A 15,862-nucleotide genomic window follows, 5' to 3' on the forward strand; every position below is an offset into this window, starting at 1 on the left:
GATGTAGTAATAATTATACTTCAGTTTAAGACATCTAGGTAGAGGTTATGGCTTTTTCATTTCCTGACAAGATGCACAGGGATTGATATTTTGGTTGGTTGGGTTTTGGATGTACAAGCACATTGGTCTTATTTTGTATCACTGACAATCCACAGGGTTGGCTGCTATGTGCTGAACTTTCTGTTCTAGACTTTCTGCCAAGTACTTTATGCAAAACTCTGGTTTTGGTGAAACAGGTTTTATTGTTTTTAGTCAGAGTTGTATTATAAACTGTTGTCAGCTATGTAATGCAAACAGAGGATCTGGTATATATATATGGCCATGAAAAAAAAACAACAGAACAAGCCAGTCTCTGTTCAGCTGGCTGTTTTTCTCTCCCATTCCTGTGGCCTCAGTTCATGTTGTTTACTGCTGGAGGCCTGAGATGGTGTAGTTTTCTTTTCTAGGAACTTGGAATTAGAATTCCTCGACCACTAGGACACGGACCAAGCAGATTCATCCCAGAAAAGGAGGTATGTTGTTTGTGAAAGTACATAGTGAACTGTATGCTTCTAAGGAAAAGCTTCCATGACCCACATCTTCGCATCTGAACAACTGTTGGTCAACAATATGCTTTACACAAGTTAATCATCATGTTTTGGCAGTGAATATGTGGGATTAAAAAGCTGTTATAGTCATGTTGATTTCTAGTATTTCATGATGCTTTTCTAACACCCATATTTAATCAAGCAAAGGCAAGACTTGTTTTTGACCAATGATATGCCACCTGCTTATATTTAGATGTTGTTTAGGTGTGCCCATAAGCCGAGTTACTTGGTCTTGGCCAACTCCACAGGCTGGTATCAATGCTAGATTGGATCTTTAATTCTAAATATGTAAATGCTCCTATACTTTGTTTTCACAGGGATTGTTTACTGTTAGTTACTTTTGGTTCTCTGTAAATTCAGGGAGAGTAGGTGTTGTTAAAAGGAAAGGCATTAGTGTCTGTTTGCAAGCTCTGCAAATTTGATAATCTAAATCTGGATTCTGGATTTAGATCTGGATGTCTGGATTCTGGTCAAGTCTGCAAGCAGCCTATCTAGATGGCCTTTAATGTTTGGCGTTTGTTGTTTTTCCCCTGCTACATGATATGTGACTCTTTATTCTGCTATCTTGCAACCAGTTGAGTTAAATTTGTAGAATTATAACCTCTCTTTCTTAAGCCAAATTTAATCTGCTTCTAGGTGACACTTAGAGTGCAGTGCATGCATATTCCTTTTTTTTTTCCCTCCCCCTGCGTATTTTCTTTCTTTTACACTGATTTACAATTTCTGAAACCATGGTTTTCCTCTCTTTCATACAGATTCTTCAAGTGGGGAGTGAAGATGCACAGATGCATACTTTATTTGCAGATTCTTTTGCTGCTTTGGGTCGTTTGGATAATATTACCTTAGTGATGGTTTTTCACCCACAATATTTAGAAAGTTTCTTAAAAACTCAACACTACCTACTGCAAATGGATGGGCCATTACCCCTACATTATCGGCACTACATTGGAATAATGGTTTGTAAACATTCAGTGAAAAATTCTTTCTGCCTGCTTTATTAATCTTTTTAAGAGATAGTTAATGCTTCAAACACAGGAATAAATCCTTATATTCTAACTTCTAATTGGATTCTTGTTAGATAGTATCTATTTTTCCTCTTTCTAAATAAGTATGCTGTCAAATATAACAGAAAAAGAAATATGTATTTACACTCTGTTGAGAACCATTTTCTATTAAATACGAGAATAAAGTAGAACACAAGATTATTTCACTGATAGTTCAGATTGACATAAGTGGTGGTACTCACGTTCAATTTATAAATAATATTCCATTGTTTTATGGTTGGCACCTTAATTGAAGTTTCTTCTTAATCTGAGGTTCTGACAGTAGGTATAAAATTTTTCTAAAGTTCAGATATTTTGATCAGATATTTTATTTGTTCTTGGGATATTTTTGAGGTGCTTTCTATAGTGTATGAATTTTTAAATGTTTATATGAAAACTTCATTTCTGTAGTATATGGAAAATTTGAAAACTTACTAATCAAAAACTTAATTAGCTGTTTTGCATATTGTAAAGAAAAAGATTTGTAGTTGTTCAAGATTTTAATATGAGTAATTAGAATAATCTTTTTGTTTTCTCTTAAGGCTGCAGCAAGACATCAGTGCTCCTACTTAGTGAATCTCCATGTAAATGATTTCCTTCATGTTGGTGGAGACCCCAAGTGGCTTAACGGTTTAGAGAATGCTCCTCAAAAACTACAGAATTTAGGAGAACTTAACAAAGTGTTAGCCCATAGACCTTGGCTTATTACCAAAGAACATATTGAGGTAAGTAGAGAATATATCTAGGGTGTCATTAAAAAAAAAAAAAATTAGACTAATTTTTAGAGCAGTTTTAGGTTTACAGAAAAATGGCACAGAAAGTAGAGTTCCCATATTCTACTCCTGTCAACCATCCACCCCGCCTCCCCACACATACATAGTTTCTCTATTACTAACATCTAGTATTAGTATAGTACATTTGCTGTAACTGATGAATTAATAATGTCTAATTTACATTGGGGTTCACTCTTTGTGTTGTACAGTTCTATGGGTTTTGACAACTGCATAATGTCGTGTTATCCACCAATTATGGTATCATACAGAATAGTTTCACTTCTCTCAAAATCTCCTATGCTCCCCCTATTCATCTCTCTCCCCTTCCCCCTGAAACTGCTGCTCTTTTTTACAGTCTTTATGGTTTTACCTTTTCCAGACTGTCATATAGTTGGAATCACACAGTATATAGCCCTTTCAGACTAGCTTATTTGTCAATATGCATTTAAGGTTTCTCCATGGCTTTTCATGGCTTGATAGCTCATTTTTTATTGCTGAAAAATACATGTATGGATGTACCACAGTTTATCCATTCATCTATTGAAGGACATCTTGGTTACTTCCAGTTTTTGGCAATTATGAATAAAGCTTCTACAAACATTCACATGCAGGCTTTTTGGTGGACATAAGTTTTCAACTCAGTTGGGTAAATAACTAGGAGTGTGACGGCTGGATCGTATGATAAGCTTGTGTTTAGTTTTGTAAGAAACTGTCATCCAAAGTGGCTATACCAGTTTGTGTTCCCATGAGCAATGGATGAGCATTCCTGTTGCTCCACATCCTTGTCAGCATTTGTTGTTATCAGTGTTCTGGATTTTAGCCATTCTGATAGATGTAAAGTGGCATCTTGTTGTGTTATCTTTGTAAAATACCATTTTAAACTAGTTTCGTCTGGTTCTATTTATTAATAAAGATAATAGAATAAAAGTAGATGGACATTCTCTAAAAGAATCTACCATGCAGTAGAAATTCTTAAAAATACAATATATTTTTGGTGTTGTCTTTCTCTCTTTTTAGAATATTTATTTATTTCTTTATTGGCCATGCCTCAAGGCTTGTGGGATCTTAAGTTTCCTGACCAGGGATGGAACCCATGCCCCCTGCAGTGGAAGTGCAGAGACCTAACCACTGAACCTCCAGGGAATTCCCTAGAATATTTTAGATTCTTTTATGTAATTGAAGCATCTTATTATCAAGGAGATACAAGATTTGAATATGATTAATGCAATGTCTGTTATATTGTCTAGTAATATAAAATTACACAATATTATAAAATAGATAATGAAGCAGAGTGGACACAGATTTGTAAGACTTTGAAGAACTGTAGGCTTTACCTTGAGCATAATTTTTAAAATAAATATAATTTGATGATTTAAGAATATTCAGAGTCAAGTTGTTCAAACCACTTTTTAAAAATTCCTTGAGGAGGCCTGATAATAAAGAAAAACAGGCGTATTTTACACAGTAGCTTCTACTTTAAACACAAATTCATTACATTTGGTTTGAGACTGCACTAACAACATGGTTAATGCATTCATAATCCATCATCTGAAATATGGCAACTGCTTTTAAACAAAATGTATTCTACATTTTTAAATCAGGATTTCAGAAAGCCAAAATAATAACGAATGTGTCGTTATCAGATTATGTTAAGCTCTATTTGTGAATACATATTTATAAAAATTAAATTAGCAAATTCTGGGTTCTACATGCCTCAAATTGTAATTTTATCCTAAGTTTTATATAGTAACTAATCCTGTTTTCAATAGGTTAAATACCAAGATGAACTGTATTCTTTCATCAATACCATACCCCAGTATAAAAATATGTTCTCGTTTTTTTCCCCAAGGGACTTCTAAAAGCTGAAGAGCACAGCTGGTCCCTTGCAGAACTGGTACATGCAGTAGTTCTACTTACACACTATCATTCTCTTGCCTCATTCACATTTGGCTGTGGAATCAGTCCAGAAATTCATTGTGATGGTGGCCACACATTCAGACCTCCTTCTATTAGTAACTACTGCATCTGTGACATTACAAATGGCAATCACAGTGTGGATGAGATGCAGGTCAACTCAGCAGGAAATGTTTCAGTAAGTATCTATTATTTATTATAGGATCATCATAAGAGTAATCACAGTAATTGCTGTTATATTATTTTTTCATTTGGCTTTTAAGAAAATCTACCCTGTTAAGTCCAAAAAGATATTAGGCCCCCATACCTGTTCATTCAGCAAGTATTTATTGACTGCCTCCAAATGCTCAGCACTAGTCTGATGCTAAGGGACATAACAAAATTATAAGACCCTCTAGGAGGTTACATTTGAATACTTTTAGGATCAGAAGCCACCAACAATGTGCCCCATCAGAGCCATCTGGTATTGAACGGCTACTGAGTGAGATGAGGGGAGACTGAGAACAGTGGAACCTGGTGGTAGAAACTTCCTGATGCTGATCACATCGTTTTGCACAGAAGAAACAGGCTGTCTTCTTAATTATTTTTTAGAAGATTTAATCAGCCTTGATCTGGAATTTCTCCTTTTAAAATACTTCTTCATGTTTTAACTTCTCACAAATATATGTAAAAGTGAATATAAATTTATTAAAATGCTTTTACCTCTATTCCTTCTCTTCTCTGGCTTTTATATTTTCTCAGTTATGTTATTCCTTTGAAACAGATCAGAATGAGTTGAATTTTCTATAAGCAAATTTTAATTCTATATATAATGAGTCAAAATTCCCTGTGCATTCTTTAGCTGTAGTGAAAGAGCAAAGGGTTTATATTTCCAAATTGAAATCACAGAAACAACATTACAGCCTTCTGAATACTTTGCACAGATTTTCTCAGTTGTATTATTACTTTTAAACAGATTTGGACAGGTTGAATTTATATATTTGACTTTAACGTGTATTTGACTGTTAACATATATTTGACTGTGGGCAAGTTATCTAACCTCTCTGAGCCTCCATTCTTTCATTTCTAAATAAAGGTCAAACACAAGGTTATTGTAAAGTTTAAATGAAATGTCTGTAAAGAGGTAAAAGGCCTAGTACAGTGCTTGGCATTTATCAGGTACTAAATAAGAGGTAGCATTTACATATGGTGAGATTAGCACAGGAGGGAAAATCATGTTCCCAAGGTTGATCACTGTGCTGTGCTGGCAAGGCCCAAGACCATCAGTTCCACCCTCTGTTGAGCTATCTGGATTGTTGTTAGAGGCCTGCATATGGCCACTGATTATTTATCAAAGCTTAAAGGTTATGAGATGGTCTAAGGGAGAGTACATGAGTTGCTAGGATGCTTAGAGTTGGATTGTTGTCCTTCCCCACCTTTGATTTAGTACAAGGCTAAAGAAAAAGTACTGTTCCTAGTTATCGCTCTATTAAATGAGATAATAGTGAAATAATCGAATTTTTAAAAACTTCCCTAGTAGATAAGCTCCCTGTTCCCAGGCGTTGAGCATTTTTTAGCAATAAATATTTTTAAATTAAGGTATGTACCTTGTTTTTTTTAGACATAATGCTATTGCACACTTAATAGACTACAGTATAAACAGTATAGCGGACAGTATAGTACAGTACAGTATACAGTATAATGTACAGTACAGTATAGTGTATTTTTGGCTGCATTGGGTCTTCGTTGCTGCTCGTGGGCTTTCTCTAGTTGCAGCGAGCGGGGGCTACTCTTGGTTGCAGTGCGTGGGCTTCTCGTTGAGGTGGCTTCTCTTGTTGCGGAGCATGGGTTCTAGGCGCGCGGGCTTCAGTAGTTGTGGCATGCTGGCTCAGCAGTTGTGGCTCGTGGGCTCTAGAGCAGAGGCTCAGTTGTTGTGGCGCACGGGCTTAGTTGCTCCACAGCTTGTGGGATCTTCCCAGACCAGGGCTCGAACCCGTGTCCCCTGCATTGGCAGGCAGATTCTTAACCACTGTGCCACCAGGGAAGTCCCTAAACATAACTTTTTATATGCACTGGAAAACCAAAAAATTCATGACTCGCTTTGTTGCAGTGGTGTGGAACTGAACCCACAATACACCTGAGATATGCCTGTCTATTGACAACATGCCCAGTGTACACAGTTGATGCAAAACCACTTATACTTTGTGTACCTTATTTAACTGATTGAGCAAATAAAAGTTTAACTCTTAAATATTCAGTTGTTTTAAATTGACTAGTGTTAAATTTTAATTTTTAAAATTTAGCATTGATAGTAATATTACTAATTTTAGTAATAAAAGGTAAAACATTAGAATGTGTTCTTAAAATCATTTTTCTCTTATATTTTAAAATTTAAATATCTGTATATATAATAGGCCAAAATAATTGTTTTTGATTCATTCATGTGCATTAAAGTTATAAGAAGATCTACTTTTCTTATATTGTATTAAGATGCAAATTCTTATGAAACAGACTTAATAAAATTCAAAAATTTCATTCCGTGTCTGACATATGTAACCTTAATTGCACTTTCTTTTCAGGTAAGTGATTCCTTCTTTGAGGTCGAAGCCCTCATGGAAAAGATGAAGCAGTTACAGGAATGTCGAGATGAAGAAGAGGCAAGTCAGGAAGAGATGGCTTCACGTTTTGAAATAGAAAAAAGAGAGAGCATGTTTGTCTTCTCTTCAGGTAAAAGCAACGATTACATAGTCAATAAAATGTCTATTGTGTCCAAAAATAAAAGCCCAATTTTTTAATTTAAGAGAATTTAAATAAAAGTATCCTTTTTTTATTGGAATATAGTTGATTTACAATGTTGTATTAGTTTCAAGTGTACAGCAAAGTGAATCTGTTATACATATACATATATCCACTTTTTTTTCAATTCTTTTCTCATATAGGTCATTACAGAGTATTGAGTAGAGTTCCCTGTGCCATACAGTAGGTCCTTATTAGTTATCTGTTTTGTATATAGTAGTGTGTATATGTCAATTCCAATCTCCCAGTTTATCCCTCCCCCCTTTTCCCCCCAGTAACCATAGATTTGTTTTCTACATCTGTGACTCTATTTCTGTTTTGTAAATAAGTTCATTTGTACCACTTTTTTTAGAGTCTACGTGTAAGCGGTTACATACGATATTTGTCTTTCTCTGTCTGACTTAACTTCACTTAACATGATAATCTCCAGGTCCATTCATGTTGTGGCAAATGACATTATTTTATTCCATTTTATGGCTGAGTAACATTCCACTGTATATATGTACCACATCTTCTTTATCCACTCCTCTATTGATGGACATTTAGGTTGCTTCCATATTTTGGCTATTGTAAATACTGCTGTAATGAACATTGGGGTGCATGTATTTTCAAATTATGGTTTTCTCCATATATATGCCCAGGAGTAGGATTGCTGGATCAGATGGTAACTCTATTTTTAGTTTTTTAAGGAACCTCCATACTCTTCTCCATAGTGGCTGAACCAATTTACATTCCCAGCAACAGCTGTAGCATTTACTGTTTGAGATTTTTTGATGATGGCCATTCTGACCAGTGAGAGGTGCTATCTCATTGTAGTTTTGATTTGCATTTCTCTAATAATTAGTGATGTTCAGCATCTTTCCATGTGCTTTTTGGCCATCTGTATGCCTTCTTTGGAGAAATCTATTTAGATCTTCTGCCCATTTTTGGATTGGGTTGTTTTTTTGATACTGAGCTGCATGAGCTGTTTGTATATTTTGGAGATTCTTTGTCAGTTGCTTCGTTTGCAAATATTTTCTCCCATTCTGTGGGTTATCTTTGCTGTGCAAAAGCTTTTAAGTTTAATCCAAATATGTCTTTCCTTTTAGAAAGGTTATTGCATAGGTAGTCCTACTTCTAGAAAAGGAAGTTATAGTGAAAACAGCACTAGACTAAGAGCGAGGACATTCGATTTGTGTTCTAATACTACAATCACTTCTAATAAACTTTGTGAATATAAGTCATTTAACATTGGGTGCTTTTCTTCCTTTTTTTTTTTTCCTATCTTTTTTTTTTTTTTTAACTTATTTATTTAATTTATTTATTTTTGGCTGTGTTGGGTCTTCGTTTCTGTGTGAGGGCTTTCTCTAGTTGTGGTGAGCGGGGGCCACTCTTCATCGCAGTGCGCGGGCCTCTCACTATCGTGGCCTCTCTTGTTGCGGAGCACAGGCTCCAGACACGCAGGCTCAGCAGTTGTGGCTCATGGGCCTAGTTGCTCCGCGGCATGTGGGATCTTCCCAGACCAGGCCTCGAACCTGTGTTCCCTGCATTAGCAGGCAGATAGATTCTCAACCACTGCGCCACCAGGGAAGCCCTGTCTTCTTTAAAATGAGGAAATTGCATTTAAAGGCCTGAGATTGCTTCCAGCTTTAAAATTCTATGATTTGTGAAAAGGAGCTACTTATTAGATAACTAACAACAACGTAAATCCTTTATGTTTGGCCTTTATCAAATGTAGGCTATAGGATTTAATATGTAAACCAGATAATTTAAAGGAAAAAAGTTAATAAAGTGTGTCAGTGTATTTTGACAATAATAGAGTGGGACAAAGAGTATATGTTAAAAGCAAGTTTCTTAATAGCAAAGAAAAAATCAAATTTGTGTAAATGGAGGTTGGATGTTAGCTTGAGGAGAAGTCTTTGATTTTATTTACTTGAAACTATAATCTCATCGACTCCTAAACATGAAGATAATCTGAAAAGGCTTAGAGCAGTGCAGGAAACATTGTAAAAACAATGACGCACAGAACCTCTTTCCTTTATTCATCATTTTAGAATTGTTTCTAGGACCTTCGAGCTGTTAAAGAGATCATTTTATATATTGTGTGATATTAAAAATATTCCAAGTGCTAAAGTTAAAAATAGTCCAAGTGCTAAAGTTTAGAGCATAAAGTTTAAAGTTTATATTTGTTATCACCATAAAGATTATTCAAAAGGGTGTTCATACTTGGAGTACATACTTTTCAGTAGAACCTAGTATCTATAAACTACAGTGGGGACACAGAGGGAGAGAGGATCTGTGAAAGAGAGGAATGAAAAGCATAGAAAATTCAACCATGAGTATTTTTTTAATAACAGAGAATCTACTTTTATTATATTCCATTTACTAGTAAGTAGGCTATTTCTTATAGTTTTAAGACTTTATTTTAGTTGATATTGGTTACTCAGTGTCAGAGAAAGGGTAATCCTGTTTTTACTTGTTATAGGTAAAATGAATTTTAACTAGCATCCTGTTTTTGAAAGGCTTTCAGTGGTTTTTTTAAAAAATTATTTCAGATGATGAAGAAGTTACACCAGCAAGAGATGTATCTCGTCACTTTGAGGATACTAGTTATGGCTATAAGGATTTCTCTAGACATGGAATGCACGTCCCAACATTTCGAGTCCAGGTAAAATGACAACTTGTTGTATGTACATGCTTGATTAGAAATATCTCAGTCTGACTTAAAATAAGAAAGAGCCATCTGGATTTGAGAACAGAAAGCGATGCAGAGAAAAATAACTTTTCTACGTACACGTAATTCCCTTAGGTATGTTTATTATATTGTTAAAGTTCATAAATCAGTTGCTCAGAATTCAAACCACATTCACCCATAAAGCAAAATTACAATAGTGGTTAGGTTCCCAGAGGTGGTATGCAGAAACCCAGTTAAAGTTCCTACTATAACTAAACAATAAATAATAGTTGTGTTTGAACCTAGCTTGCATTTATAGCATTGTTTTACTGAGCCCCAGTGTTAAAGTGAGGTGATTTCTGCCCTGATATGCACCAGGCCTGAGTGACAAGAGAAATGTCCTCACAGCATCTCAGGCATTATGTGTGTGTGGGTGGAGGGAAAGAGGATGAGAAAGAGTGAAAAATTTGCTTAAATTAGGACTTATAGGGAAAGCGGATTTTTTGTTTTCTTTTTAATTTGGGTGAGTTCTTACAGATACCATAGAAAATAAACCATGATTACAATAACCTAATTCCCTTTAAAATATGAACTGAATGTCATTTGAAGCAATGAGAATTTTTAAAGTTTTCAAATTTAAACCTTAAAGAGGATTCACATAAATAAATCTTATTCCAAAATTACTTAGCACCCATCTCTTAGAATAAATAAAGTTACTGGGGTAGGGAGTAGAATTATTGTTGGTAGACCCAGTTTGTTTAGCTCCATAATCGTTAACTTTGAAATACACAGTAAAACTTCCCAGTACAATTCTGTATATACTGAGCCCATGGCAACTTAGGGACCTCGTCGTCCTCCAGGATACCAGGCTCCTTCTCTGTTTTCGCTTTGGCAGGAGGCACTGTGCTAAGTGCTTTGCAAGTATATCTCAGGGGTAACAATTGCTGTATCTTCTAGTTCCAGAATAAAAGTTGAGAATCATCAATTAGCAAACATTTATCTATTCTGTGCTGTAGTTTTGTAAGACTGCTTCCAATCCGTCAGTAGAAACATACTGTAGTGTAAATGTTTTTCTTAAACAGTCTGTTATATATTTAATTTAGATAGGTAAATATATAATTCAGATGAGTTGATATTCCCAACTTACCCAATTATTGTGCAGGGGCTATTATAACTCTTTTACCAGAATTATGAAAGTATTTGAGAACTATGAGATTTATTTTTTTCTTTGCTCAAGGAACTAACATATTGTTTAAGGAGACAGAAATAGGCACAAGGAAAGAATTATAGAATATTTTACTTGCTAGTGAAGTTGTGTCATGAAATATAATAGATTACAATTGAGATCATGTGGACTGGAAAATTTTATGGAGGGAGATTAGGATTTGAGAGATTTGAATGGTTTAAAAGCATGGGCATTGTAAGCAGAGGAGACTAGGTAATAACTGAGCATAGGTTGAGGGAAGGGATCATAAACTGACTGGGCTGCTAAGACCTTCAAGCAAAGGATTAGTGGGAAGGTAGTTTAAAATTGATCAGATTTGTAGGTGATGATCAGATTTGTAGGTTTTGACCATAGTGATGGCATAATATCAAAGAGGTGTTTTAGGAAAATAAATATGGGAGTAACATTGAAGTGGGGGCTTATTAAGTTTTGCTTGAGATGGAAAGAAAGGAAGCAGGGAGACTTTAATTTGGGAAAACTAATTAGGAGACACAATTAATAGGGCTGAGAATCAGAGGTGGGTAGGAGGAAAAAGAATGAATGATGGATACCTTGAATTAAAAATTTACAAAGTTTGAGGACCATCTGAATGCCTGCAGCAATAGAAAAGGAGAGTGGCCTCCCAAGATGGGTCATCTCTGGAGGCTGACGGGGGAAACTGAGAGAAAGCTGAATATGGGTGAGCTGTGTGTAAGGGGAAGAGATTCCACTGGTTTTTAAACTCGCTGAGTTACAAAACGTAACTTTTGTATGTTGCAGTATAGAAATTGAAAACATCAAACTGGAATGCAAGTGAAACTGAGAGCTAGGGATGTACTAGAAAGGCAGTGGATTTCAGCTGCCAGTACTTTCACTGCACCGAAGAGCGACAGACATAGAACTATAGTTGGCCACATTTTAATTATTCACATTTGTTCTGTTCTCTGTATTTAGGACTATTGTTGGGAAGACCATGGTTATTCTTTGGTAAATCGTCTTTATCCAGATGTAGGACAGTTGATCGATGAAAAATTTCACATTGCTTACAATCTTACTTATAATACAATGGCAATGCACAAAGATGTTGATACCTCAATGCTAAGACGGGCTATTTGGAACTATATTCACTGCATGTTTGGAATAAGGTTAGTCTGTTTTCTTATGTTTGTGAAGAGGTATTTTCCTTTAGCCTAAATTATTCAGGTGTTTGGAACACATATAGCACAGACATACATTAACATACTCAAAACCATCCCCTCCCCAATAGCTTATTTTTATGCATTTTGTGCTTCAAAAACTTGATTTTTTGCAGCTTGGTGTGTTTTCTCTTGCCTAGCTAAGCAGGAGGGAGAGTTAGGAATGCTGACAAGAGTTAAATAACAGATGCCTCCAGGGAAGAGGAGAGCAAGCAAGCTGGTCCAAGAGCATAGAGGAAGAGGCAAAGTTTGTCTCTGAACATTTATGGTATCTTTTCCCTTTGTATCATCTTTTATCTCCTGACACCCTCATACTTCTACCTTCATGGAACTTAGAACTCTTACAGTACCCTTCTAAAGAGTACCTACTCCCATGATACTTCATCAAAATACAAAACTTTCATATCCTGTTAGGTATTCAGCCCCATTTATTATGCTATATAGGAAACACAGCCATCATAAACCACCTTCTAACATACACAAACAACCATGCTGTGGTACTTTCTGATTATTTTAGCTGTAAAGTCAGACTTTCTCTTGCTTCTTCACTTTATCAGTAGCCAGGCTATGACTTTAGACTCCTGAATGGTTATATAGGACCCGCTTTACAAGAGCTTTCTTCCTTTTCTACTAAAAACCAAATAGGAGACTTCAGTTCTAGGAACTATCTGCCAGTGGGGCAGAGGAGACATTGGTGCCTACGACCGTCTTGGCTTAGCCTTTCCTAAGTGTAGACACTGATTCTTTCCTCTCAGACACCTCTCCCCCCTTTTTTCTCATCTGACCCCAAGAACTCCTGGAAACATAAGAAAAAATATTTATTTACACAAATAGATTATAATTTGTATATCATGTAATAGTATCAATAAGTATTATTGTCTGATTAATTTGTTAATTTCTTAATATCAGCAATACTCAAACTTTGTTTCCAGAATTTGTTCCTCAGTGTGGTTGCTTATTCATGATTGTAAATATATACTGTTGCTTGGGCACTGGCAATTTTTTTGTTCATTTAACTTCTCTGTTTCTTACCCCTGTATACTCATTCATCCACCCCCAATGAAACATTGTAAAGCTGTCATTTTGGGGGACAGCTACCTACACAAAGAGGGGGAAATAAATAATACAGCATTTACTATTGATGTCTGTACCTCCATAAGAAGAAAACAGACTATACATCAAAAATATAGTAATTCTCACATTGTCTTTTAACAGATATGATGACTATGACTATGGTGAAATTAACCAGCTATTGGATCGTAGCTTTAAAGTTTATATCAAAACTGTTGTTTGCACTCCTGAAAAGGTTACCAAAAGAATGTATGATAGCTTCTGGAGGCAGTTCAAGCACTCTGAGAAGGTAAGTACCTATTGTGTTTACTCTAACTTAGCAGTGATCCTTATTCTCCTTCACCTAATCTAATGGGTCTCAAACCCCTTCTATCACCTCTACCGACCCAGAGAAGAACATTCCAGATCAGCTGTCTCAGATACCCCTTGGAAGGGGGAACCTCATTATGGTTTAAAGTAAAAGAATAAAGACAGGGAGAACAGGTGTGCTGGCCTCTCCTCAAAGTGCTGGCATCACTGTAACTGCTTAGGAGAAAGAAGAGGGTGTTTGTGAATGATGATTTGGCGGGGAAGTTGTTATTCTAACAAACCTTCAAGAAGAGACAAACCTTCAGGAAGAGATGTGATCGAATATAAATATAAGCTCAAAACATCTATCCAAAAAAGCTGGTCTTCACAGCTCAGCAAAGACCATTATGATGGTAACAGCTCAGACAGCTTTTGTTTTGAGAAACTGATGTTATTCAGTGGCACACAGAAAACATTTCTGGTGTTTATTAGATGCACTGAAAGTGATTGTGAATGCTTATAACCCTCTCTCTTTTTTTTTGCATCTTTATTGGAGTATAATTAATTGCTTTACAATGTTGTGTTTCTGCTGTATAAGAAAGTGAATCAGTTATATGTATACATATATCCTCATTGAACCCTATCTTAAATGATAATGTGTTTTATATTCAGGTTCATGTTAATCTGCTTCTTATAGAAGCTAGGATGCAAGCAGAACTCCTTTATGCTCTGAGAGCCATTACCCGCTATATGACCTGATGCCTTTCCTCCATTAAAGAAGATGAACGATCAGCAGATATATAGTCCTACAAGGGGAAGGCACTAAGCCCCAGGACCAATGGTAGATAAAAGAATTCAGAAATCCATTGTGCCATGATTCCTTTAGTTTCTGCTATTTTACTGTGGAAATGCCACTGCTGGCACAAGCAGTGAGTGCTTGGCAGCTTCAAGTTTAGAGCTGTGAAGAAGGGCTGCTGTTCACAGTATTTTGCTTTTTGACAGTACAAGATGCTGTATAACTTTTAATACAGCAAATAGTAACTCTCAAAATCCTGTTGCTTTTATGTTAAAAAAATAACAATTGGAGCATGCAAAGAATGGGACTTTGATAATGAAGTAAGCTTTTATACTGATACATAAAGAATTTTAGATATTGGTGCTGCTATTCCTGCTGGTGGAATGAATAGAGTGGCTGTTCCAGTTAAGCTATTAGTAATAAAGTGAACACTGCTACTATCTGAGCCTACATACATAATTTTTGTGGTTTCAAATTAAACTTGCATATGTGTTAATTTTTTTTGCATCTAAAATTACTCACAGCTCGGCAAAGACCATTATGACGGTAACAGCTCATTTCTTTCATATAGTTTTTTAATTCAGAGTTATTGGATGATATTAAATTACAGTGGCATTCTTAAAGATTTTCTTCAAAAAGCAATCTTAAATGAAAGTGTGTAAATTATAAGAAAAGCTGGCTACCTTTTAATATGCTGTTTCCCAAGATTCTCTGACACTGGAGGGCAGCTGTCTTGTACAGTATTTTTGTTTCCAGCACCAAAGTTATGAGAAATATTGCTGTAGACTGCTGCGCAGTCCCAGGTGCATTCTGCCCCTCTGCTCCTGCCCACCTCATGGTCCCCACTTCAGAGGTTGTACAGCTCCTTAAATAATAAAGCTGGAAAATATATTTAGTCAGGTTATCAAATTTGATTTACAAAAATGCTAGCTTTGTTTGAAATGCAAACAGGGTTGAAAAAAATGTATTAAGTACTTGGTATTCTGGAGGCGTGAATTGCTTTTGAAGTCTGTCAGTATTATTGGTATTTTTCAATAAAGAATAATTTTTCTCCAATTTTTTTTGCTGTCTCAGTCTCTTAAAAAGTCATGACTTCACAATCGGTAACTATTCTGTTTCTTTTGACTTTTTCATTAGCCATCACACTTAAATAATTCTGTAATCAGATGAGAGACTATTAAATGGCACTCTTGAAGTCACTTTGAAAGATATTAAGAAGTTTTATTTTGGAAATAACTGGTACAGCCCCATGCCTTGTCCATTTTGAACTGAGGTGGCTAATTAGGGAGCCACTACAGAACAAAAAATGACACTGTCAAACAATTAGAAATAGCTCTAAATTTAATCAAAGCTGTCGTAATAACTCTCTTACTCATCGAAACATTTATTGAGCTCCATCTAGTGCCTATAAATTTATAGTGTGGGATGGGAGGCACAGTTTTGAATGGCGGTGATGTACTTACCTTCACGGCTGTACACCCTACTGAGAAGATAAGGCTATCACCTTAGATAAAAATTATCTTCAATATATTTAAAGAAATATATAAGCCCATTTCTAGTCA

General features: G+C 35.7%; 1 protein-coding gene across 3 annotated transcripts in view; it reads left to right on the forward strand.

The window, feature by feature from the left end:
- Positions 1-15,360, forward strand: part of SESN1 (sestrin 1) — a 113,980-nt gene extending 98,620 nt beyond the window's left edge. For 2 of the 3 annotated variants that reach the window (XM_068551320.1, XM_068551322.1), the window contains exons 2-10: positions 447-512; positions 1,343-1,543; positions 2,173-2,355; positions 4,253-4,495; positions 6,876-7,023; positions 9,627-9,739; positions 11,904-12,094; positions 13,361-13,505; positions 14,177-15,360. In XM_068551320.1, coding sequence (XP_068407421.1) covers positions 447-512; positions 1,343-1,543; positions 2,173-2,355; positions 4,253-4,495; positions 6,876-7,023; positions 9,627-9,739; positions 11,904-12,094; positions 13,361-13,505; positions 14,177-14,263 — 1,377 coding nt within the window. In that variant the 3' untranslated portion in view covers positions 14,264-15,360. The remainder of the gene's footprint in view (positions 1-446; positions 513-1,342; positions 1,544-2,172; positions 2,356-4,252; positions 4,496-6,875; positions 7,024-9,626; positions 9,740-11,903; positions 12,095-13,360; positions 13,506-14,176) is intronic. The other variant, XM_068551321.1, reaches the window with a different exon arrangement.
- The last annotated feature ends 502 nt before the right edge of the window (positions 15,361-15,862 follow it).

Source organism: Eschrichtius robustus, chromosome 9 (assembly GCF_028021215.1).
Source record: "Eschrichtius robustus isolate mEscRob2 chromosome 9, mEscRob2.pri, whole genome shotgun sequence".
Taxonomy (NCBI): domain Eukaryota; kingdom Metazoa; phylum Chordata; class Mammalia; order Artiodactyla; family Eschrichtiidae; genus Eschrichtius; species Eschrichtius robustus.